At 41.0% G+C, this 24,392-nt stretch overlaps 2 protein-coding genes across 6 annotated transcripts; one reads left to right on the top strand and one right to left on the bottom strand.

The window, feature by feature from the left end:
* Positions 1-680: 680 nt before the first annotated feature.
* On the bottom strand, positions 681-15,139 carry CCP110 (centriolar coiled-coil protein 110). Of its 3 annotated transcripts, none has more exons than XM_071571214.1 (15): positions 15,055-15,139; positions 14,112-14,268; positions 12,986-13,114; positions 10,018-11,638; positions 8,946-9,070; positions 8,624-8,807; positions 7,833-7,969; positions 7,357-7,473; positions 6,991-7,092; positions 6,609-6,725; positions 6,382-6,461; positions 5,759-5,821; positions 5,126-5,185; positions 4,485-4,567; positions 681-1,531 (listed from the first exon to the last, which is right to left on the bottom strand). In XM_071571214.1, the coding sequence occupies exons 2-15, from the start codon at positions 14,256-14,258 to the stop codon at positions 1,479-1,481; spliced, it is 3,018 nt and encodes a 1,005-aa protein (XP_071427315.1). In that variant the 5' UTR covers positions 14,259-14,268; positions 15,055-15,139; the 3' UTR covers positions 681-1,478. The 3 variants fall into 3 exon arrangements, with proteins under 3 accessions (XP_071427315.1, XP_071427316.1, XP_071427317.1); XM_071571215.1 differs by having other exon boundaries at positions 15,059-15,132; XM_071571216.1 differs by lacking the exon at positions 4,485-4,567.
* A 1,607-nt stretch (positions 15,140-16,746) lies between these two features.
* Positions 16,747-24,118, top strand: GDE1 (glycerophosphodiester phosphodiesterase 1). 3 transcript variants are annotated; one of them, XM_071571077.1, is made up of 6 exons: positions 16,747-17,036; positions 18,375-18,550; positions 19,809-19,914; positions 20,575-20,667; positions 21,271-21,482; positions 21,878-24,118. In XM_071571077.1, the coding sequence occupies exons 1-6, from the start codon at positions 16,782-16,784 to the stop codon at positions 22,023-22,025; spliced, it is 990 nt and encodes a 329-aa protein (XP_071427178.1). In that variant the 5' UTR covers positions 16,747-16,781; the 3' UTR covers positions 22,026-24,118. The 3 variants fall into 3 exon arrangements, with proteins under 3 accessions (XP_071427178.1, XP_071427179.1, XP_071427180.1); XM_071571078.1 differs by having other exon boundaries at positions 16,955-17,036; positions 18,379-18,550; XM_071571079.1 differs by having other exon boundaries at positions 16,961-17,036; positions 18,427-18,550.
* The last annotated feature ends 274 nt before the right edge of the window (positions 24,119-24,392 follow it).

Below are 24,392 nucleotides of genomic sequence, written 5' to 3'. Positions count from 1 at the left end.
GGAGGCAGGTCCCACATGGTGCAAACTCCCACATTTACACCAAGGGACAGCCTCAGCCTCCAGATAAACAGCACAGACACAGAGCAGTGTCTTCCAAGTGTTTGGGCAGCATTCCTGCCCTCTGCCGAGCATACAACGTGGGTAACTTGCTGCCTGGTGTAACACACCTCTTTTGAACAATTAAAACATTTCACCATTAAAACTTTCAGTCCTTTTTTCCTCTTATATCCATGTCAACATGTTACAAAGCCTCCAAAGTTAGTATGTTGCATTGTATTGACATTGGGGAATTAACAAAACATAACCTACTTCACATTCAAGCAGTCAGTTCCCTGCTGCAAAGGTCACACAAGCAGAGCTTTTCCCTCTATGACTTTGTTAACATGTCTCAAGCTCTTTAGAAGAAGATATAGCACTATGCTCCACTCAGGTTGACAGACATTATCCATCAGTTGGAAGACCAAGACAAAATAAAAGCATGATTGTTTAATGTTAAGATATTCATAAATATCCAAGTGTTTGTTGGGATTTGGTAGGGATTTCCCACCTCCCAAAATCATGGCTTCAGTAACGACCTGTTAGATCATGTAAAAGAGAAATTGCTCAGGCAAAATTGCAACTGTCATCAATGAAATGTAACATATATGGATTACTTTTATGGACTGAAGTTACTATTGAAGTCAGAAATGGTAAAACAATTAAAATCTTGCCTTAAGTTTTTGTAGAACATACATGTCTCCATCTTGGCCAAATGTTGTTTCCATAAGAAAATGCAGGGAAAAAATGTCCCAGGACTCTTGGTGGTGATTTGATCTATCACAAGTATAAATGCACAGTTTTAGTTTAGTCAATGAAAGCAGGTCCATCTGCCAGCAGTGAATCTGGATCCATGTCTGTCCAGCTTAGCAGAAATGCAACACATTTAGGTCATTAGTACTGAAATTGAGGTAAATCTCATTCATACAGAAACTACATTCCAAACAGCTGGTGACAAATTTACTGACATAAGAATTCACTTTTGTTTAAGTTTGGGGTTTTTCTTCTATTTAGCTGCTTTAACTTTATGGTATGAAACTAAATATATCCCCATGACTTGCATGTGGTGGCAATCACACACAGAAATTGCAATTTAAAAAATGCAAAAAGCATGTAGCAGACACAAGAATCAGAACGTGAAAGAGTCACAAATGACCTTCATGCTGCCCTGTGGTGGCCTTTAAATAAACAAAACTGAATCTTATGGTACACACTAGTATTAACATACAGCAAGTTCTAACATGCAATCTTCCCACAAGTATTAGAACTTCAAAGTCCTTTATTACTCCAATATGATTGTATTAATGTGTCTTCTGAAAATGACAAAGTAGATTTATAATTTCTAAATATATGTATGTATAAAGAAGATGCAATATTTAAAATCAGTGCTGAGAATGCCACCATTAAAAACCAGCCATTTTATCCCAGTGAGTGCTGTCTTCTTAAATTGTCACAACATTTGGCTTCTTTCTTTGGGTTCTTCCTGCATATGCTCCTAAAAATAAGTAGAAACATTACCATTTTACAATTAATATGCTGGAGTTTGTAACAGGATTATCCAACAAAAATAGCTGAAAAAGTTTAGGACAATTTTTTTGAAGGCAGTATTGTATTCAGTAACTACTTTTTAAATTACAGTTTTCATAATGTTACACCCAAAATACCTTAGAAAAACTACCTGTAGTTCTGAAAGCAATGACATTTTATGGCACTGCCTTCCATGGTAACTATTCCAAAATCTTTTCTGCTACTATAAAACATCTACAATTCATAAGTTTTTAAAAGAATAGTCACATCACCCAGAGAGAGATTAAGTGGCTGATAAGTTTAACTATGCCAAGTACCACTTTTAAACAACCAAAAAAATATTATTCAAATCAAATACTTGAGATAACTCTTCCCTTCTCCCCAGCTGCCCCATTAATTAAACCAAGGCAGTTGTAGGTTTCCCTGTCAGTACAGACAACCAGAATTAGAAGTGCAGTATGAATAAAACCATCAGGCAGAGCCCTTATACAAGGAAGGCTGACCAAGTATAAAAATAATCTTTATACAGGGAACAAGTATATACAAATATATATTTCAAAATCCATACTCTATTATGCATAGCACAAGTATCTTTCAATAGCTCAGCACAGCAGCCTGCTAACAAGTAGCACAACTCAGCATTCCTTGGGTTCAAGCAGTTGCAGAGAGTGCAGCAGTGTGAGCAAACATTTACACAGAGCAGTGAAAACCAGAGCACGGTGCAGAGCGGTGGGAATGGAGACAGCCATGGAAGAGAAAGGGCTACCAGGCAAGTAATGAATGTAACAAGGGATGTGCCAGTCCTTTTTAGGCTCTTCAGTTACTCTTTGTCAGAGCTGCAGTGGTTACTTAGAGATGCCCAAGGGGCACACGGGGCAAAGCAGCTTTGGAAATGCCCAGAGATCTCCCCACAGCAGGATCCCCCACACCCCAACAGGTTCCTACTACACAAAAGGCTTTCTCGCTGGCCAGCACTCTCCCGTGCCGGACTCTTCAGCTCACCTGTGATCTCACAGGAAGACAACCAGGCTGACAGGAATGGTGCTTTATTAGTGATTTAACACTACCTCTCAATTCGACTCAAGTGCCCTTCAAGTTATATAAAAATTTCACACAAATAATAGGCTATTATAGTAACAGTATATGAAAGTGCAAAAAAACCTCTGCAATCCAGACTAAATAACTGCAGAAGGCAAATCTGATTACAAAGAGTGACAGTCTCCTGAATAGAATTACCACCCAACCTTTTACAGTGGCAAGGAACAATCACATGAGGCCTCTCCTGGGACAAAGGACAGACCTGCTGTTCACACACAGCAGTTCTGAGGCTTCCTAAAGCTCTGGCCTGAACACCAACACACCTCACAGCACACACCCCCTCACACTGCTCTGTGCCCTGCTCAGCCACACCTGCCCCAGTGCTGCCACCACCCAAACACTCCACGTGTCTCATGCCCTGTATTTTTTTTCCACAGAAAAAGAAACGAGGCAGAAACAGAGGAGATGGACAGGAGACGTGCTGCCTGTCCCAGCTTGCAGGAAATTGACTGAACATCCCGGTCCTATTTAAACTCACTAAATTTTAAAATTAAAAAAAAAGAACAATAAATAAGACTCTTTACTGATTTCAAAATGTATACTTTTTTCTTTAGTACAGAACCTTAGATTGAAGGAGTAAAAAACAACGAAAACTAAATTTAGGATTGCCAGTTGATTCCTAAACAAAATGCCCTCTTGCCAGAAAAAGACAGCACCAGTTGGAGTGGTATTAAAACTACAAAGCACTTTGCAGATAGAATTTAAAAAAACAATCAGGAGAATGAAGAAAAAAAGTTGAATGAGGATATCACTATTTGCTTCAGAGCATTTGTCTCATGTCTAAGTTGAATATATTTATAATAGCTGCATTCTACTAACCCTCCTTCCCTTTTTGCCCCTCTAATAAGCACAATTTAATTGCTAGCCAGGGATGAATGAGGACAAGAAATTAAATCAACACCCTATTTAACATACTGTCAGACCTATCACTATTCACATCTTACCCTGTATTCTATTTAAGTTTTTTCATTACTACAGAATTATGCAGATAGTTTATTTCAAGCCAAGTGTTCCCCCTGCAATAATTTCAGAGTGCATTTCTATTAATTTAGTACAAGCAGTCTCACTTATTTCCAAAGGAGCACACAAAAGCGTTGCTATTGCTATGGCAACACATGAGATTCCAAACTCTAAATGAGGTTACACTGTGCAACCAGAACTAAGCAGATGACTTTCCAGATATTTGAAACGTAGCAACAAAGAGCAAATGGCAAAAAGATATATCCCAAAGGAATTATTTTTACTGCTATGTATCAACTCTCACAACTTTCGGTAATTATGACTACGATAAACTCGGGGACTTCCTTAGCAGAGCAGCACTCGCTGCCAACACAGAAGAGTGAGAAAGAATGCTTTCATATGCTGTAAAATGATGCAGTAATATATATAATTTTAGGACTGTATGATGACTGAACACCCACTGATGGGTCTGAAACTGTTCTTCCTATTCTTTACGGGGTTTTGTGTTGAAGATGTGTGTGCAGAACGAAGAATCCAAAGACATGAAAATTTTAATCTGAGTATTTTGACTACAATCAGTTTCTCAACAGTTATGATGAATATATCTGGCAATCTTTTTTATGACTGGGCATCTGGTGAGTGAAAGCAAATGAGCTGTGCAGCACATTCTACACACTATGTTTACAGAATTTGAAAGTGGATGGTTAAGTTACCAGTCCATCATTTGTTTGAAGAGATAGGTTAGATTTAAGACATAGCAAAGCAGGTGCACAAGGAAAGGAAAACAATATATTGCTCATTTACTTTTTCTAGATACTAGTAACTTATTTACTATAAGATCCAAGCACCAGTTTTCTACACACCTGAAACAGCCTTGTTAGACACTCTGCTCTCTGAGGCCTTCTTTCTATTTTGCTCAACCCCATTCACTGAGGTCTTAAGGGTTCTAATTAAATATAAAAGAGTTAATAAGTCACTTGCAACAAAGTTGAAAGGCTGTATACAAAAACATAGACACTATCAAACTGTTTGTAAAAAGGTTTTCATGCCAATGTCCCATAGAGCCTCCTTCCGAGTATGTGCACAGTTTCCACCGACACTATTACGTCTTACATAGATACGTTATAGGAGAACATTTCCCCATGAATGGATTTTAAAAACTCTATTCAAGAAACTAATATAGTTCAGACACTGTGACGTTACAGTCTACATATAAAAATACACATATTTCATTAAGTGGAAGCAAAGCTTCATGGAATGAATGTTACAAATAGAAATGTTGAAACACAGTGTAAATGAGGACATACACAAGAGGACGACAACACTAAATATTTTCTTGCAGTATAAGGTAAAACAGCTTCATCACCCTCTCAAAATACTGTGGGAAGTCGTTATTTTTACTGTGAACAACAGTTGCACCAGTGTAAATATTATTCAGCAACACTGTAGTCCTGTATTTTGCATTTACTTTCATCTTTAGGCTATAAACACACTGTGCTCTTACCCTTGTCTGCAAAGCAGTCTGTGAACTGGCGCATTCTGTCCTTGGTTTGGTTGAAGTATTCTGTTAAAACACAGACTTTTATTACTGCTTTTTTCTTTTAAAAATAAAAACCTTATAAGGAATAGTGAATTGTGCATCATGTTTCACACAACAGATTTCAGAAAGGCTAACAGGTTCTGCAATGCAGATGATGTGTAGGCAAAGTGACCGGAATTAAAATTCCAGAACAGGATTATTACTTCCACTATTTAAAACAAAGAAACAAAAATAGTACATAGAACACCCTTAACAGTGCCCTAAGTTCCTAGTCATTGATAAGAACATACAGGAAAAAAGGACTGAGTCACTTATTAGTCATTGAAGACTGAGCTGTATGAGTAGACAGCATGTCTTCAAAGCTTTTGGGTGAACATGGGATAAAAGTTGGTTTGAAGGGATGCCAGGTATCTGACTTTTTATACTAGAAAAAGGTACAGACAGGTCTCAAAGAGAGTAGCTGCTGTCTTCCTGACCATCATCATAATAGTACCAGGAACTGAGCTGATTGATGGCAAACCAGCAATACAGATCAAAAAATCTATCATTATAAGACAGTTTCTTAAAAGCATTCAAATAACAGTAACCATCACCCACCGGCTTTCAGGAGTTTTCTGTTTTATGATTATTTTTTTACTTGGTATTCCCATTTCTGAAGCCCTAAAGAAACAAAAGTATTGAAACATATTTCAATTATAAAATCATCATCCAGGTCTTGAACAGAAACACTCAGAGAAAGGAACTACACCCACATGTAATACTGTCAGAGCAGTACTACAGATTATCACCTTTTTACTCAGGAGCAAGTGGAACACAACTGTTCTGTCCACTGTGTTGCAGGATAATGCCTACTACCATGCCCCAGAAAAACTTTCCTAAAGATACTCTATCTCTATTGCCAGGTACTTTAAACTGATAAACTCACTTGGAGCACTTTTTACAATTCACAAATTCAACCATAAACTACACACCCACCGGTGGACTACAGCTTAGAACAAATTCTCCCCCTATACAAACAAGAAGCCTCCTAAAAGAGTAAAATACTATGAGCAAGACATCACACACCTGGACAGCTTTTTAGTTGTTTTACCTAGGAGGGATGTTAGTTTGCAAAGAAGCTGTTACTCCAAGAGCTACTTGTCACTATTTCCTATGCCTTCTACTCATCGTCTTGTACACTGCCTCCCTCCCTCCAGCCCCAAAGGGAGAACAGCACATACTTCATGTACTTTTTCCTGTCCAGAGACTTCTGTGTAGCTGTTGAAAGTGTCACTCGCTCTCTTGGGCTCTTAATTTTATCCTAAAAAAAAGCAAAAAAAGTTACCTAAAGAAGCATAAACAATTTAGATTTAAGAAACATTGTAGGGGGCAAGTAAGAATCTCTTAAAAGCAAAATGATTCACATTTTAAGTCTAAGACAGTTGACATTCTCTGGAATAGAACACACCATTTGCCTGAGCATCTTCTCTTTCCGAACTTCACGATCATGACGCAGAATATTCATCCTTTCTGATGCATCCATTGTAAAAAAGATGTCATGGATGTCATACAGAGCAGCTCGGAGCTGGAAAGAACAATAAAAATTTTAATAAAATATGCAGTTCAGGTAACATGCCCATGGTTTTGACCATCAGGCTCTTCTCATTCTCAATATAAATAAAACACAATTCTGAAATCTCTCTTACTGTATCAGCACAAAAATGGAGTCTTCTCTTCACAGCAATAGTTTATAAACCTTTTACTCTAAACAAAGTCACTGTCAAGGTTTTAGGTATTTATATTACAAAAGCAGAATAGTTAGTAAAGGAAAAAAGTTTCAATTGTGTCACCTGAGCCATTACTCTTTCATGAAGGGATGCATCTTGTGCTGACACACTTCCCCTTTTTAATGGGGCTTCAGACTGAAAATTTTTTATGAACTCCACAGTATCCTGGGGAAGATGGAAAATAAGATAAAGCACCAAGCATAATCCTTCACAACAAAGCCATTATTACAAGCAGTACACACAGGACACAGATTCTTTGTTTGTCTTGGACCTTATGACACTAAGCAATGCAACACTCAAACATGTTCACATAACAGACATTCCCCAATTCTTCTGAAAGCAGAAAATGAGTGACTCCATCTGTCAATTGAAGGCAGGAACAAAAACAAACAGGAGGAGAAGCTGCATAAGACAAAAAGCTGATCTTACTTTTACAGTTTGCTTAAGATGCTTCAGTTTTTCTGTCTGCAGGAGTCTACGAGTGAGAAATCCCTTTGCCACAGCAGTGATCTTATCAAACTTCACTTGTATCTCTGGACTGAAAACCTTTAAAAAAAAAAGCATTTTCTAAACTTTTGATTAAAAAAAGAAAGAATTATGAATTATTTCTCAAATAACATAAATCACATGACTAAAGTTCTCTAGAAACAAGCTGTTAATAAAGTCTAGGCTGGGCCAAAAGTATTCACTATAATTTAGCAAAAGCAATATATTGTTTATGATTATTGTAAATATATGAACGAGAAAAATATTCAATACAGGCCTTTTGTGTAATCAAAATTGACATAGAAAGGGATACTAAATTTTTTTGCAAGATTTACTACTGCACAGCTATTATGAAGTTGCCAGTCTCTTACAAAAACATGAGGGCTTTTTAAGATATAAATAATTCTTTTTTTTCTTACCTGACTCCACCTAGTTTTGATCCTATTACTTGGCCTGGATACTGAGGTTTTTATAACTCCACTACCTGATGGTCCCCAGAGAAAGAATGAAGTCTCACTTGTTGAAGCAAAGGTGTTGGGTGTTGTATGAGCAAAACCTGCATGCAAAGCAGAACACACAGTTCAACACACACTTCTGCCAACAGAGCAGTGACTGTGTCTGACATGCTCAGCTTGGGGGCAGCTTTGCTGGCAAAGTAAATTATAGGCATGACCCAAGCTGACTATTTGTGATTCATTTCCGTGCAAGATTTCCTAAAGAGAACAAGACACTTCATAATGTTCTGGAACAGATAGGAGATGTTCCATCAGCTATAGCTGTACTGTCTTGCAACCAAGATCCTCTAAACCTTCTACACGCACATGAACACCTGTCCCACTGCTGTGCAGCTACAACACGGCACAAGGATGAACCTTCTGGTACGTGATGCAAATCCACGTCCTCACCCTTCATCAAGAGAGTTTATTCTTGGTTTGTTTTCCTTGAATGTACCCTAAAACAGTTATATAACAAATACAGTACATGGAACAGTTTGAGGATGGCTGAATCTGTGCTAAATGCCAGTGACACAGACAACACAGACTTTGTTTCACATGTGCTGTCCACAGCTGAGGGCAGCAGCTGTCTCTGTATCCCAACCAGCCCCAGGGCAGGAACACTGCACTGATCAGTACAGCAGCTGGTTCAGTCAAGCAATGTAGAAGAAAATATATCACAACATGTAATCTATATTCTTCCCTCCCAGTTTTACCAATGCTGGTGGAGTTTGTGTTATGAACTGTCTCCAGCTGAGACTGCACAGTTTCCAGCAAGCCACTTTCACTTTTTTTCCTCCACTCCAACTCCATCCTACTGTTAATATTCACTTTGGAAATCTCTATTTCCGTTGTAGCAACCTTCTTTCCTTTCAACTTTCTCTCCTGCTCTTCCAGTTCCTACAAAAGGAAGATTCAACCATGAGACTATTTTTCTAACTCTGCAAAGCAACAGATTATACATTAAACCCAACTGCTTCCTGACAGAGTTCCATACAACACAGAATCTCAGCTTAAAATTTTTCCTTTTAACTTTACCTTCTGCAGTTTCTCCTGTTCTCTCTCTTGTTCAGCTATCAGAATCGACAGTTGTTGTGCATGCTGTTCTTCAAGCCTCTTCCTCATTTCTTCAAAGGCCAACATTTTAGTCTTTAAAATATCTTCTGAGAAAGTACATAACAGAAAATCAAAAATTAAATAATTTCTACGTGGTCTTTACCAGAGACATAAATCCTTTACTGGAAGTAATTTGCACCATCAGCCATAAAAAAAAAAATCAGGTTTTCTTGATATTAAGTTTCCACTAGGTAAGGTAAAGAATGTCATAATTTACTACAGTCCTTCAAAATATTTGCATGTTCATATGGAGGGCTAAGCATGTGAGTGGAACAGCAGTAACACTAACTCATCATATGTTAAAATAGACACAAAAAAAACAGCTCTAAGAATGGTTACACTTGCTTGAGGGAATTATTTATGCCATTTCAGCTTGATTTGGTAGAGACACATGCATATGTAACAGTCTTGAATTTGAAGAAAATACCTACACAGTGATTTGCATTATAGGCTATTTTCTTTTCATTTACACAGGCTGTCTTTTCTTTTAGTGGTCTTACTTAGACCTCAAGGAATAAGACAATTTCCTTAGTAAAACGAAATTCCAATATTTAGATCCAAATGGGAAATTAGTATTTGTGCTATCAAATTATATTCTTGAGAATAAATACGGAATTCACAAAACTGATACACAAAGTTTTACTTGATATTTCCTCATAAATTGTTTAATCAAGAATTTGTTACAAATAACTGACTCCAAGAATACAGATTTCTGACTCCAAGCAGATCCTAAGACACCGATTACTCCACTTTGAAACCATTAAAAATGGCTCAAACAACAAGCTGAATTTCAGGATCTGTCACTAATTAAATACTACAGAAATAATGAGGTTACTGAAAAAAAATTACATGCACTAAAATTTTAGCCTTTTGATATGACACGTACATACTTAGAAACACCAATGACTAATAATCACTGGGGTTTCTTTATAAAATATTTATAAACTGAGAAGTAGTATTGAGAAGTAACCCCTAACAGAAGAAAATCTTTTACCTTTTGCCATACTTTCAGGGGTAATGTAAACTGCTTCCACAGGGTATTTCTGTTCTTGCAGCCACTGCTTCTCTTGTTCTTCCATTCCAACTCTGAGAACACAGGAACTATTTTCTTTCTGGCCGTTGTCGGTGTCCAAATCAAGCCTACGCTTCACCTTCTCAAAATTTTCTGCAACCTGCTCATTTGCTGAGGAAACACTTGGAGAATCCAACTGCTGTTGCACAGTCTTGCTCTGCATTAGTAGTGGAGATGGATTTTCCACATCGTAAGATTTATTGAGTTCCACTGTAGAATTACATTTAGTGTTTTCTGGCAGAGCAGGTGGTTTCATATCATTCACAGCTTGGATCTTCTGTGTTACTGTAGACTGACTGATGGCAAATGGCTCAGTCAGTTTGGGAGCTATGATGTTAGTGCTGGTCTCTACTCTGTATGGCCCCCTGCTCTCCACCACCACCTGTCCTTCCACTGTAGCCGACACCATTCCTTTGCTTTCAAAGAGCCCAAAGGAATGGCGATTTGGTTTGCTGACTCCCAACCCATCACACGGGCCTGAAGAATTCCTGTTGGCACCAGGAACTCTGCCAGGGCAAACCATATTGAAGTCCACCATAAACTTTGGCACTGATTCGGACACATTATTTTTATCTGCAATATCCTGCATGATTAAATCCATCGCTCTACCCTTGCCTTTAGGACTCAGCTCATAAGCATTCACAGGGTTATTTATAATGATGTGTCCCATTGATAAAGGTCTTGGGCGTCGTCGGTGCATTTTAGGGCTCATGCTTGGCTCTGGACTTGGCAATTTGGCATAGGAGCCTGTGAGGCTCCTGACAATGCTACTGTCACGCTCAAACATAGAACTCTTTTTGAATTCTTCATCTGAATCTGAATCCACCAAAGGGGGTGTTCCAACTCTCATAGGTATGTCCACTTTAGAAAAACTGGATAAAGTGGACATACTTGTGTTATTTGTATGACTAGAGGCACCTTGGAGAAGGGTATTTGATTTAAGACTGGGTTTATCAACAGTTTGAGCAGAGCTACTTCTGCCTGTAAGTTTTGCTCTCTCTTTCACAGACTCAGTTGTTTTAACACCATCATTTTCTTTATCTGAATGACTTTCACTTACACTCCTCTTTGAACTGCTTTTTGAGGTACGCTTGGTTTGCTCTATGTACTCCCTGGATTTCTTTATCAGGTTCTGTAGACTCATAACACACGGATCTTGGACATCCTCGTCTGATGGTGACCCTGCTCGTCCCTCCTGCTTTTGCAGAGCCAGTGATGTGAGCCTGTGACACACCCTGTCAGGAGAGGCAGCCCTGGGACAAGGGACATCTCTGGAGAAGCGACTCTCACTTGGCTTTGAAGAAACATTTTCTTCTGCTGCTTTAACTACTTCTGTCACATTTGATGTCACCTGCCCTGCAGTATCTGATGGTGTAAGTTCTGGTGTCTTTTCTACATCTGTGGAACTGTGTCTTTCCGGAGAACATGCCAAACTGACATCTGATGGAGCTGTGAAGTCAGTCAAAGGTTTTGAATCTGAATCAGGACATGAATTCTCAGCCTTTTGTGCATTCACATCACTCATGTTAAGTCCTTTCTTCATCTGCAAAATTCAAATTGGAAAAAAAAAATCACGTATTTTCAATGAAATCTCAGATTCCTGCAAACTTCACTTGAATTTAAAAAAATAACAATACCTTAAAAGCAGTAAAAATTTTCAGTTCAACTGTTAAGGACTTCCTACAAATGGCTTATAATACAGAGCTCTTTGCAATGAGAAAGAGATCATTGGAATTAAAATACAAATTTGAATTACAGTCCACTTAGAATTTCTGTTGATACCAAGTACCTGAGTGCAAAGATGCGCTTTCCTTCCTGAAGTAATTTGGATTTATTAAAATAACTTTATGGCTTCAGTTTATCTTGCAAGATTTCTCTTAAAATATGAAAATGTTTACATTAAATAAGAAATGTAAGTGAAAAACTTCAGCATGAAATATAACCTATAGAGAAGTACAAACAAATCAACATAATTCCAAACAAAAATAGTGGACTATAATATAATTTGTTATTTCTTTACTAATCCAGAGACAACTAAAGATGAGTTTCCATTTGTTGAGTACTTGAAAAACCAACTTTATTCAGCCAGCATTGCTTTAAAAAGATTTTCACACTACAATTATCCTGTGTTGCAACTCGGTTATCAAGAGGACACCTTTGGAAAAGAAAAAAAATAGCTCACTTACTTTTACATTGCATGTGTTCCTGGTCTGCTGGTCAAACCCTAAGCCAGATGGCTGTTGCCACATACACTCCAGTAACAATGCAAGGCAGTGTTGTTGCCACCTTGGTTACCCAATGAACTCCATGTTAACTGCACTTGTTTAAGCAACAAGTTAATTTAAAGGCTGTATTACAACCTTTTCAAAGACAAATCCTTGATTAGATGTAGCTAACAGTCTTTTCAGTTTAAATCTCTACTAAATCCATCAGTGAAGCAGCAAAGAAAACAAAATAGTTGCAGTAAAACTGTAAAGCACACAACAGAATTTCAAGCTATTGAGAAGGTAATTTTAATTCTGTAACCATAAAGTTGAATGTAGATTATTTCGTGATTAAACTGTAAGCTTGCAAATAAAGCAAGCTCTAAAACCAGGGGGTTGTTCATTTGTTTTTACAATCTAGCTGTTTCCAACACAGCCACAAAAGCAACAATGTGGTCTGTCTTTTGCATGTAGCAAAACAACAGTGAAAAGCAAGTCCCGTCCATTACAATGAGTATCACTAAACAATCCCTTATCAGGACACACAGCATGAAATACCAGCAAATGCTGGTTGTGGAAATGTAACTGCCATAAATTTCAGAAGAGTTAAACCCCAGCACTTTCTCAAAATGTCTTCAAGCAGAGGTTTTATGTAAAATTATGAGCTGCCTTTGGGCTAACACTACCTGGACATTTTCTACAATCTCCTGAACACGACTCAATAAAGTTCTGTTCCGGGAGTTCCGTTTCCTGGTCTCCAGATCCAGTGCTTTCTCCTTATATTGCTGTATTTCCTTTTTCTTTTCAAGGCTAAGCTGAAAAACAGAGGGTAAGAAACATGGTTTATATCACCAAATGCAAATCTCAATGGAATTACAGAAATTAATTAGAAAAAAAAACAGCAGAACAAACCAATTAGAACAGCAATCACCTGCTACTTTGAGCACCTGTTGAATTCCAGCTTCTTGTCAACAAATTATAACTTTTTTTTAAGGGGAGATGCACAAAATGCCTTCTTGGCTTGCATGCAAATGAACATGAATTTAAAACATCATCTATAAAAATATTGCCATGAACATTACATGCTACATTACGAATCTGACACAGGATTCAGACATTTTTTCTACAAAACACTACAATACCCACCCATTTGTAAATGAAGAATATGACAATATATCATTTAGTCTGCAATTTAAATCTATAACATGATTTTTGGACATCGTTGTTAGAGTTTCTCTCCATTCATACTTGCCCTCACTCAAACAAGAAGTCAGCTGCAGTACTGCAGGAACTACTAACAATCGTCAGCTTGGCTCTGTTTGCATTAGCACAAAATGACTTAACATAATTGATCAGCCTGTGAAATACATTATGGGAAGATGCAAACACATGCAAAAAAAAAAAGAAAACAATACTTACAAGTCTTTAAACTATCTCAGTACTTCTTATTTGCATCTTTTTTTTGACACTGGTAAACTAACACGTTCAATATCTGAAGTGTCAATATGATTTTACATGAAGTTATACCCAGCAATAACATTTGTCTATTAAAAACCACAAACATTTGTGCTTTCCTTATGAAGACAGAAAATCTCTAGAAATTAAAGGCAATGCAGTCAATGTGAGGGGAAAAAGTACATTTTACCCATTTACTTTTTAAGACTAAGGTTAGGAATGCTCAGAACACACTAAGCAGAAGGCCTGGTAACAGCTCACACAGACACCTTCAGCAGAACCATTCCATGAGCACATCAAAGCAGTGCCAATAGCAGAGTTTGCACATCAGGGAGGAAAGAGGAAAAAAGGCCTTACCAGAGGAGAAAGAACAGGGACTCCATAGAAATGAATGAGGGAGATATTTTTGTGCTGAACAGTAAAAGAAGTTTCCCCTTTTATTGCCTCTTCTTGGATTCTGGAAAGATGCTTCTTACAGAATATCTCATAGTCCTCCATCTTCATATTAACTGAGCTGAAAGAATAATAACATTACTACTCCATGTACCTTGAAGGGAAAATAATATCACAACTAATTCTGTGTCACTGTGTTCTGGGAAACAAATTCTACATCAGAAAACGGAATTAATTTCTCTTCTTCCTATCATTAACAAAAGCTGCAAAGCTGTTCCTGGTTTTCCCCTATAAAAACACAACCTGCATCTATGAGAAAAAATGATCACAGGCACACAGAGAAGAAAGTAAGCATTGAGATAATCAGGATTTGCAGAACTACACCAGCGATAGATCATCTACATTTCCATCAAAGATTAAACCTTTGAGATCTTCCACAACAGGACAGATTCTGTCAACCGTAAAAAAGAACCCCAAAAATAAAATTGGAGCCGAATTGAGAGGGAGAAAAAAAAGATGGTATTCCACTAAACAAAAACAAAGGCAAATTACAGCCTTGCTTCCCCAGAAGCGTCTTTACATCTGACAGTGCCTGTCATCACGGGAGCGCAAACTCAGCGCCCAGCACCGCCTGGCAAGGCCTGGCAGCGCTTTGTTCCCTCGTACGGCACTTGGGTCGATCTCTGCCCGCCCGCGCCGGGGCACCGAGCCCACCCCAGGCCGGGGCCGCTGCCGAGCCTGCCCTGGGCCCCGCGGCCCTCCCCGCCCAGGCCGCTGCCCCTCCGGACCCGGCACAGGCCCCGCAACCCCCGGCACAGGGCCCCAGACCCCTCCGGCACGGGGCCCCTCGGACCCCCCGGCACGGCACGGCACGGCACGGCCCCGGCCCGGGCCCACCGCGCGGTACCTGCCGAGGCCCGCAGCGCCGCCGTCCCAACGTTCCGTAGCAACGCCCGCGCCGCCCGCCCGCCCTGCGCGGGCCCAGCGGCCCGCCGGCCCCGCCCCGCTCCGCCCCCGCGGCCCACAATGCACGGACAAACCCTCCGGTCCGGCAGTCGCAGGTTTCACACACCTTCACGGCTCTCGGCTCAGCGCGAAGGGAGCGTCATCCTGGTGCTCTCCTTTCCAGCCATCTCCACCCACCGCTCTCCAAGTTCCCCTGTCAGCAGAGGTGAAGTCCGCTCTGCTTTATCACATCAAATATCACACAGCTCTGCTATCCTTTGTATAGTCAGGACCACAAAGGTGCCGTCGCAGGTATCAGTTACACGGAGCACGGTGCGATGAGGAAGATAACCACGAGCGGCCGTTGGCAGGCTGTGTGAGGACACACCAGCAGGGACAGCAGCCCGGTGTCACCGGACACCCCATCCATCCATCCATCCATCCATCCATCCATCCATCCATCCATCCATCCATCCCATCCCATCCCTCCCGGCCGGCAGCCTGCCCAGCAGCAGGTAAAACTCATCCGACAGGCAGGGCAGGTGGAAGGAAAATCCACACTCACTAGCCAGCACTTAGCCCAAGCAAAATAAATTTAAATTTATGGAAACATCTAATTTCCCAGTGAGTATTTAGAGCTGTTAAAGCTGTCATTCTTGTTTCAAAAAACAACTCTCTCATCTGTTACCTCTTCAGTATGTTAATGATTATTGAGGGGTTTTTTTAAATCTTCACCTTTAATCTTAACAAATGCTGTTGTCTATCAGAAGATCTTTTAAATATGTATGACATCTAATTAGACATTCCATGCCATTATTTGTTATGTGTCTGCATATTATCTCTGATTTTTCTTCAGCTACACCTGCAGAATCACAAAACCATAAACAAAAGATAATATTTAAGATGCTCAGAACCAGCTAGGACAGTATGTGACAAATATAAAAATACAAATATTAAAAAAAAAACCACTAAATCCAGTTTAGAAGATTACCTGCTGCCTATTCCACTTGTGGTTAGGAAGAGCTCCTCACTGCAAACTCAGTTTCTTCGTATCCTCCCCACAGATACACACCAAAACAAGAGCCAAAATCCCCATTCACGTTAATACAAACCCCTATTTCCTCAGCTTTGCTATCCTACTTCCAAGTAAACAAGCCCAGCTTTTCCAGCCTTGTTTTGCTGCCTTGTTGCTCTTCCCTCTGGATTCTTTCCAGCTGTTTCACACTTGTGTCAGGTGCCAAGGGGCCCTCCCTGCCCTGCCCGCTCCTGCAGCGGCTCCAGGGGACGGGCACGAGCGGAGCCACCTGCAGGGGCAGCTTTATACGATATAACAGCAACCAACTGAAAAAAATAACAGCTGTTAATGTTATGTCTCTAAACAGTTAGCTGGCATAGCTGCGAAAAGCCCTCAACGCTCCCCAGGCACTCTGCGCCTCCACGGACAGCAGTACTTTGCTCCCACTCCCACCGCTCCCTTTTATTCCCATATTTTTTGGAGCCCCGCTCTCCTCGCACCGCCCCTGAGGGTTACCCGGCCCTGCGCCCCGCCCCCAGCGCCCCGGGCAGCGGGCGCTGATTGGCTGCTGGCGCTGAGTGCCGAGCGCTGATTGGCTGGCGGGGGCAGGCCGGCCATTGCGTCACGCCGGTGCTGGAGCAGTCGCGGAGCAGTTCCCGCTGAGTGGCCCTGCCATGCTGTGCCACGGGGAGAGCCTGCTGAGCTCTCTGACGGCGCTGCTGGTGCTGCTGCTGGCGCTGAGCCGCAGCCCGGCGCTCACCTTCGCGCTGCCGGCCGGGCTGTGCCTGGCGCTGCACCTGCTGGCGCTGGAGCCCGCGGCGCCCCGCAGCGCGCAGCGCGTCCTGCAGCCCCGCGGCGCCGCCGCCCGCATCGCGCACCGCGGCGGCTCCCACGACGCGCCCGAGAACACGCTGGCGGCCATCCGGCAGGTCAGCCCCGGCCACAGGGCCTGGGACGAGGCGGGAGCTGGGAGGGAGCGGGGCCTGCGGCGGGCTGGGCCCCGTGGTGTGGGCCGGAGGCGGAGCGGAGGGCCGTGACACGACCTGGTGCGTTGTGGTTGATGGTCTGCCCTTCCTGCAGGCGCCAGGCCCTCCTCATCCTCGGTAATTCCAGCTGTTCTTCCAACATCGCAGCAAGCTGCGTGGCTGGTCAGTCCTTCATCCCCATGGGGATTCAGATAAGATCTGGTCCTGTGGGAGCTGTTACAGCCTTGGTGCTGATGGATATGTCAGCGGTGCTGCTGTAATGAAATACTGTATTTTGCCGATGTAGCAGCAGCACAGCGAGCGAGGACAGCAACTCAGTAACAGGTCATTTACTTTTGAAACCTTAAAAGATCTGTAATGAGAATCCACAGTTATGGGGAAATTCAATACTGGGAGAACTTCACTGTGTGCAGCCCTGCCAGGACCTACTCCTGTCCCATCTGCAAGACATCAAGGCACAGCCAGGGTTACAGTGTTTCTGAGAACCATTTGAACTCGTGATTAGCGGTGTCTGGACTGCAGTGTGTCTGTGGGGGTGAGATGTTCTGATGGCAAGGAAAGGCTCTTTGTTCTGGTAAATGCTGAAGTTGCACAATCCTTACGTGGCAGACACCTGTAGGTGACCTTTAGTGCATACCTGGCCTGTGTCCTTCCAGTTCATTGTCCCTTTTCCCAGCAAGGCATTTGTCCTTCAGAACAATTGGTCTTGCTTGCACTTCACTCAAGTGTTTTTCTGAGTAGTTCCTGGGAAAGAGGCAGGGCAGGAGCAGGATGTATGGAATGTTCTAAGGCAGCCTGGCTGTTTGATGCTCTCTGATATGGGCATTCCTCAGACAGGAGCAAGGATTTGCTTACATGCATCTACTGCTTAGTACACACGTGGTAAACAACATTTGCTAAGTGTTGTTCTGTAGGTTTTGTAAACTGTACACATTTGCTTCCCTTCTCTTTTAGAAAATAATGTGAAGACTCTGGGGTTATCACATCAGAGGGAGAGAGCAGCATTCTTTTCTGCATTTTTATCCTGAAACAGCTCCACTCCGAATACTGAGACATTATCACTATGATTTTATCTATAAAACAGATTATATGCTTTTCATTGATCTATGAATGCTCACACAATGGCTTGAATAAAACCTACTTTGTTCTGCAGATAAAGCTTACTGAAAAGAACATTAATATTTTATTTTTTTTCCAGAATACCAGCTAATTATATGTGTACCTATATCCAATCTATAAAGCTGTCTCTTGTGTATGTGATTTCTTAAATTTTTTTTCAAGGCAGCTGAGAATGGAGCAACAGGTGTTGAGTTGGATGTTGAATTTACTGCAGATGGTGTTGCCATTCTAATGCACGACGACACAGTTGAGAGGACAACTGATGGGTCTGGAAGACTGAGTGACTTGACTTTTGATGAAATTAGGAAGCTTAATCCATCTGCAAAACACAGGCTACGGTAAATGAGCTATTTCCATTCTGAAATTTCTGTTTAAACAGTGAAAAATACCATTCTTGAGAAACAAAATTATTGATTTGATCTACCAGGGCTGTACATTTGTTTTAATTTAATACTTAGTCCCATATGTTACTTCTAATTTGATTATAGAACCATATGAGAGTATATCTGCTTAGCTATTGTTACAATAGGAACAGTGAAGAAGAGTCAAGATAAGGGGCTTTCAAACACAAAATCCACAGGCATCTAATGTTAAACAGGTCAATCTCTACATAAGCTTGTCTTAAATTGACTGCAGGGCACTGAATATCTGGAGAGCTTCATGATATGTCAAAATTGGCTCCAGGATTTCTTCAAAAATTAATTTTATTTGCTTCTATTTCTTGATGGATTATGCTTTGGGGATTTTAAACATTGTGTTTATACTGTTGAAAAGGAGCTGGACATGTTTGGGACAGTCTCACTATGACCTCCTTGGCTGATTAGGTCTTAGGGGTATGCAGGGGAAAATATTTTTAGACATTACTAAAATTTTGTTAACAATACAACTTCTGCAGTATCTGAGTGAATCCATTTCAGAGGAAGAACTTGTAGTGTCTGCTCCTGAGACACTGCCTTGAGGAGTTGCAGACTCCTGTAAATGTGCCTCCTGTGAGTACATGGTACAAGAGTATCTTCTCTGTCTTACTGGAACCTGAGCTACACAGCAAGAACTTCCACACAGGCAGCGACTGCTGAGCAGCTGTTGTTCACTGTCACCATATCAGGAATCATTTATTGATGGGTGAAGCTGATTCTGCTGCATCCTCAGCTTGTCTTGCCTGTTCTGCCAGGATCTGTTTTGGGCTCAGGGCTGGGGAGCACAGTCAGAGCAGCAGGAAGGCAGCAGCTTGGACTGAATGCTTGTTGGTGGGAGTTGCGCAAGGAGGTGAAGAACTGGGGTTAGTGTTTCAGTGTTTCAGGGACACGGGACCAGTGAGGATCAGAGTAGAACTTGAATTTGGAAGGATTTAATTGTGGGATTAATTAGTGAGATTCTGAGGGGAAAGGAGATGTGTACAAATCCCTCTACATATGCAGGTTTTTACTGGGTGAGAGACCCTGCAGTCAGTGCTGGATGCCAGCTCTAGTACTAGTGTAGCAGCAAAACCTGTCTAGGAAACAGCTCTGTGTGGTGGGGACTGTGTGTGCCCATGTGTTTGTGTATGTGCACTTGTATGTTCACTGCATTCCAGTGAGGAGTTCTCCATTTCTACAGGAGTAAATTCCAAGATGAAAAGATACCAACTTTGAGAGAAGCTGTTGTGGAGTCCCTGCACCACAATCTTACAATCTACTTTGACATCAAAGGCCATGCAAATCAGGTATTGTTCACTCAGCAAGATACCTTCTTTGGGTTTATAACCTGCTGTACTGTTGGTCTCACACTGATACTTGTGGTACAGACCCTTCTTTACTAACAGTGACGCTGGGTCTGCTGTTTGTGTCATCTGAAGTTGTTCTGGGAAGCTGCAAATTAAAATTAGCACAAGGTGTGTGTGAGTGTTGGTTCAAGTCACAGCACCACAGTGAAAAAAAGCAAAGTGGATTCCCTGCCTGTGCTGGGGGGAGCCAGAACCTCAACTTCAGCCTTCAACAAGGGATCTATAATTTGCATTACTGAACGCAGATGCAGATGATCAATCATTAACATTTTATGCAAATACTTTCCTTTTCCTCTTGAACTAAGCCCTGGGTAGTACTTCAGAATTATATCCATGGTATCTTTAAGGGTATTTCAAACACTGAGAGTGCTGCTCCTTTTTGTAAACAGAATCATGAAAAGGACTTCTGTTGCAAAAAAAAGTATGTCATTTTTGTGTTAATGCTATAAGCAAGATACTATTTTTCTTCTTCCCCCTTTCTATTTCAATTTTGGTACACGAATCAGGAAGGAGTTTGTAAAGGGGATTGTTCTAAAATGACTGCAGTGTAGATAAGAATGTGTGTGTAGATGTAACATCTGTGTGTGTCTCTGATTGCAGGCTGTTGATGCCCTGAAACAACTCTACCTGGAATTTCCACATTTGTATAACAGCAGCATAGTCTGTTCTTTCATGCCAGATGTTGTTTATAAGGTGATGTTTCCTAAAAGTTTATCTTGGATTTTTTTAGTCCTGTCTGGGAATTTCACTATAGTGTACAACTCCCAGTTCTAGGTTACTTTTGGGTTGTTAAAATTGCCAAGACTTTTAAAAACAAATGAAGCATAAGGCATAGTCTTATTAGATCACTCTACTCAATAGATGCACATGGGAATCCTGAGAACAATGCAGGAAAAATGTGTAGCTGTTACAGCTGGCGTATGGCCAGGTATCTGTGTGGAAAGTACCTGCTAATTAAACCTCTGATTTTGATGTAAACATCGATTATTCTTAAAACTGTTTCCTTACTGTCATTTCCATGGCCACTTAATATGTATTTTATTCCAATATATACATTGCATGACTGTAACATAATGTTTTTAACATAAGAGCAGGTGCTTATTAAGTTTGGTTTTTTGAAAAAAAAACCAAAACAAAACAAACCAAAAAAACCAATAAAGTCTCATAAACAGCTTTTAAAGTAGTTACAGAAGGACCTGGAGGGGAAGAGGAGAAGGATTCTGGTAGAGCTGCAAACACAAGCTAATACACTGTATCTGACCTCTCAAAAATTGTCTTTTCTCCTTGGTCTTACAGATGAGACAAGCTGACAGAAATGTTGTGACAGCACTTACACACAGGCCTTGGCATCTGAGTCACTTAGGAGATGGGACACCCCGTTTCAATTCCTTCTGGAAACATCACTTGTATATGGTGATGGATGTCATTCTGGATTGGAGCCTGCACAGTTTCCTGTGGCGATTGTGTGGGGTTTCAGCTTTCCTCATACAGAAAAATTTTGTTTCTCAGTAAGTGTTAAAGCTTGCTCATATACCAGGAGATATTACCATTCTGTTAATATACAGGGTGGAGTTAACATGGTATGTGCTTATCAAAATATTCTACTTGGTGTTGGGTAAGGTTGTTTTGATAGTTTCTTTACTCCATGCTATTTTGTTGTTTTAAGCCTCTATCTTTTTAACTGAATTTTTATCTTATGTTAGATGCTAAGTTTAATCTGAAGAGGAAAACTGTTGCTTTTGCATGTTTACAATAACAAAACACAGAAAGATGATGTTGCAAAAGGGGAGCGTTCTTGGCGCAATACTGACGCAAGACTAAACCTCAGCTGTAGCATTGGCCCTGTCTGCCTTCACTCTGTGGTAGTGTCTCCCTCCTCTCAGGGTGTCTTCATTCCTTGCAGGGACTATGTGAGGCACTGGGCTTCAAAAGGAATTCAAGTGGTTCCCTGGACAGTGAACACATTTGCAGAGAAAACCTACATCGAAAACATCCTTAAGTGCAGCTACATCACCGACAGCTTGGTGGAGGACTGTGACCCTCACTACTGACCCACCCTGCACTCCCTCCCAAGCCAGGGCAAGCTGCCTTCCCAGGGAAGATCCATTCACAATCATCAGGGCATCCAGCTGTGCCAATGGACCACTGTCACAATGACTCTGGGAAAAGGCAGAGCAGCAGTTTATTTCTGCTTGTGGTCAAATCTCAAGTGCAGAAAACCCCTCTGGGGCACTGGACAAAGCTGTGGCACAGCCACAGTTCACTGTAATGTGAAAGAATCAGATTAGACAAGCAAACTGGGCCATACCTTGTCTGTGTAGGTGGCTTTATAAATCTCTGCCTGTTCCTTTGCTTTGTTTAAATTCTGGTTATAAATTCCTATTAGCGATTTTTTGTGTCAAATTTAAAGTCATACTTTGATTTTATTAATTTTAACAGCATGTTCTAAAACTCTATAATAATTTGAGGTTGATTTATGGTGTCTTAAAACATCTACATTACTGTTGTTAAAACAGAACCTGAAAGTAATGGTGTCAAAAGAGAGGGCAAGTGTATTTCCCTCTCCTGCATGGAAAGGTGGCTGTGCTGCATCTTGACAAGGAAGAAAAAGCCAACTTTCCATGTGTCATGTGAAGGCTGTGAGAATTAACAAGTAATACTTGAGTTGCTTCTTATCTTCCAGACTTTTTGAAAGAACTAAGGGAAGATAGGAAATTGTTTCTTCTAATGACACAGCACATGAATGTATTTTTTTTTAAAGAATGCTATATATGGAGTTCTGGTAAGAGGTAGAACAAATAGAGCTGAAAAGTCTTTTGCTTATTGTTTGCATGATTGAAGGGCACTCGCAGGGTTATGGAATCTGTGATCCAGATTTAATGAACTCCAAAGAATCTGCAGTTATAGTAAATATCTGAGAGCTCGTGGGGAAGGATATTCTTTATCAGCCATGCAAGAGTGCATGATGTAAAATGTCAAAAGGAGTGCAGGTTGACTGCTGGGTTTTTTTAACAAGTAAAACCCCAGACATGCTCATCACCGGTAGCATCAGTGAGCCATGAACAATTTTGGCTCTGCTCTGGAAGGGGTGGGTAGTTAGAAACAGCTGCCAATCATTAGCAAGGGCAGAAGACCCTTGTGGAGTCATCCCTAACATAAATTAGACGTGTTCTTAATGGCTAATACATGGAACTATTTCAGAAGAATATAATATTAATTTCAACAAAACTGAGGAATCAAACCTTTAAGTTATTGAGCACTGGCTACAGGTGAGTCGGACAATCTCTCACAAGATGTCTTGGGCAGCAGCAGGTATGTTTAACTAACAAAGTGTAACCATGATGTTACCTGTGCTGCTTCAGTGGTGTTGAATTCTTTGTTTCCTTGTCTGGGTGTTGCTGTTTTGGGTGCAGGGCTGCACAGTGTCTGGGTGATAGCTTTGCAGAGTGCAGTGCCCAGAACTGGAGCAGCAGATTACAGGGAGGGGTGGAGCAGTTTAGTACCTTGCTTTAACATGTCTCACAGCTGGAACTAGTTCTCACTCACAGAGCAAACTGACATTTTAAAACAATTCTGTAAAAGAGGCAAAAGGTAGTTTAAAAAAAGATCAGTCATCAGTGGAACGAACTACAATTAAGATAAGTCCAAAATTCTGGATTAGCAGAGACTCATGCTGCATTCTGCCAGAGATGATGGATTTTCATCTTGTATCTTGAGCTACATACAAGCATAAAGAAGCAGAGGAGTAAAGGAGGTGGTTTCTCGTGTCAGGATGACAAGGGCCTCGTCCATTCATATCACTCATCCATCCTGGACTGCATAGGCAACAATCTCAGCCTTCTGGTGCCCATCCTACTGCACATGTACATTATGTCCAGCTTCTATTCAGCCACTTCAGAGAGTGCTGCAGCCTCTGCTGTTACTGCTGAGCCCAACAGGAGCTCCCCACGTGGCCACTGAAGGGCAAATGACTCTTCATGGCAACTGGCCCTTGCTCCAAAGGTCAAATTTTAGTTGCTGCATGAGTTGCTGGCACTGCTGAGTCACCATCCTCAGTGCAAACACCAGGGCTGCATTCAATACTCACAGCCAGACTTCACTGCTATCCACAGGGAAACAATAAAATTGAATCTCTGATCTTGAATTGTGTGTAAAGTTTGTTCTTTTTTCTGTTCTTTGGTGGCTGGTTTTGGGTTGTCTTTAGCCTAAATTATGAGCAAAAGAAAAAGACATCCCTCTTTCCTAAAGCATTTTTATGTCCAAAGCAATGAGGGAGGAATAAACCAGGCAGCAGTAGAATATGGGCTAAACAAAACAAAACAAAAAAAAAATCATGATGGCAAAGTTGTGGCTCTGGATAAAAAAAAGCTGGATCCTGTCTCAGTCATGTATGACAAAAAAATACATCTCAATTGTGT

This window comes from Pithys albifrons, chromosome 16 (assembly GCF_047495875.1).
Source record: "Pithys albifrons albifrons isolate INPA30051 chromosome 16, PitAlb_v1, whole genome shotgun sequence".
NCBI lineage: Eukaryota > Metazoa > Chordata > Aves > Passeriformes > Thamnophilidae > Pithys > Pithys albifrons.
This window is presented reverse-complemented; position numbering and strand designations above follow the sequence as displayed.

Excerpts from the sequence above, each read along its gene's own strand:
- CCP110 (XM_071571214.1), bottom strand. The coding sequence starts at position 14,258 with ATGAAGATGGAGGACTATGAGATATTCTGTAAGAAGCATCTTTCCAGA. Across the intron at positions 8,808-8,945 it reads AACAGGAGAAACTGCAGAAG|GAACTGGAAGAGCAGGAGAG; the intron begins GTAAAGTTAAAA and ends TTCCTTTTGTAG. Across the intron at positions 7,474-7,832 it reads TCAAAACTAGGTGGAGTCAG|GTTTTCAGTCCAGAGATACA; the intron begins GTAAGAAAAAAA and ends TTTTTTTTAAAG.
- GDE1 (XM_071571077.1), top strand. The coding sequence starts at position 16,782 with ATGCTGTGCCACGGGGAGAGCCTGCTGAGCTCTCTGACGGCGCTGCTG. Across the intron at positions 18,551-19,808 it reads TCTGCAAAACACAGGCTACG|GAGTAAATTCCAAGATGAAA; the intron begins GTAAATGAGCTA and ends CCATTTCTACAG. Across the intron at positions 19,915-20,574 it reads TCAAAGGCCATGCAAATCAG|GCTGTTGATGCCCTGAAACA; the intron begins GTATTGTTCACT and ends CTCTGATTGCAG.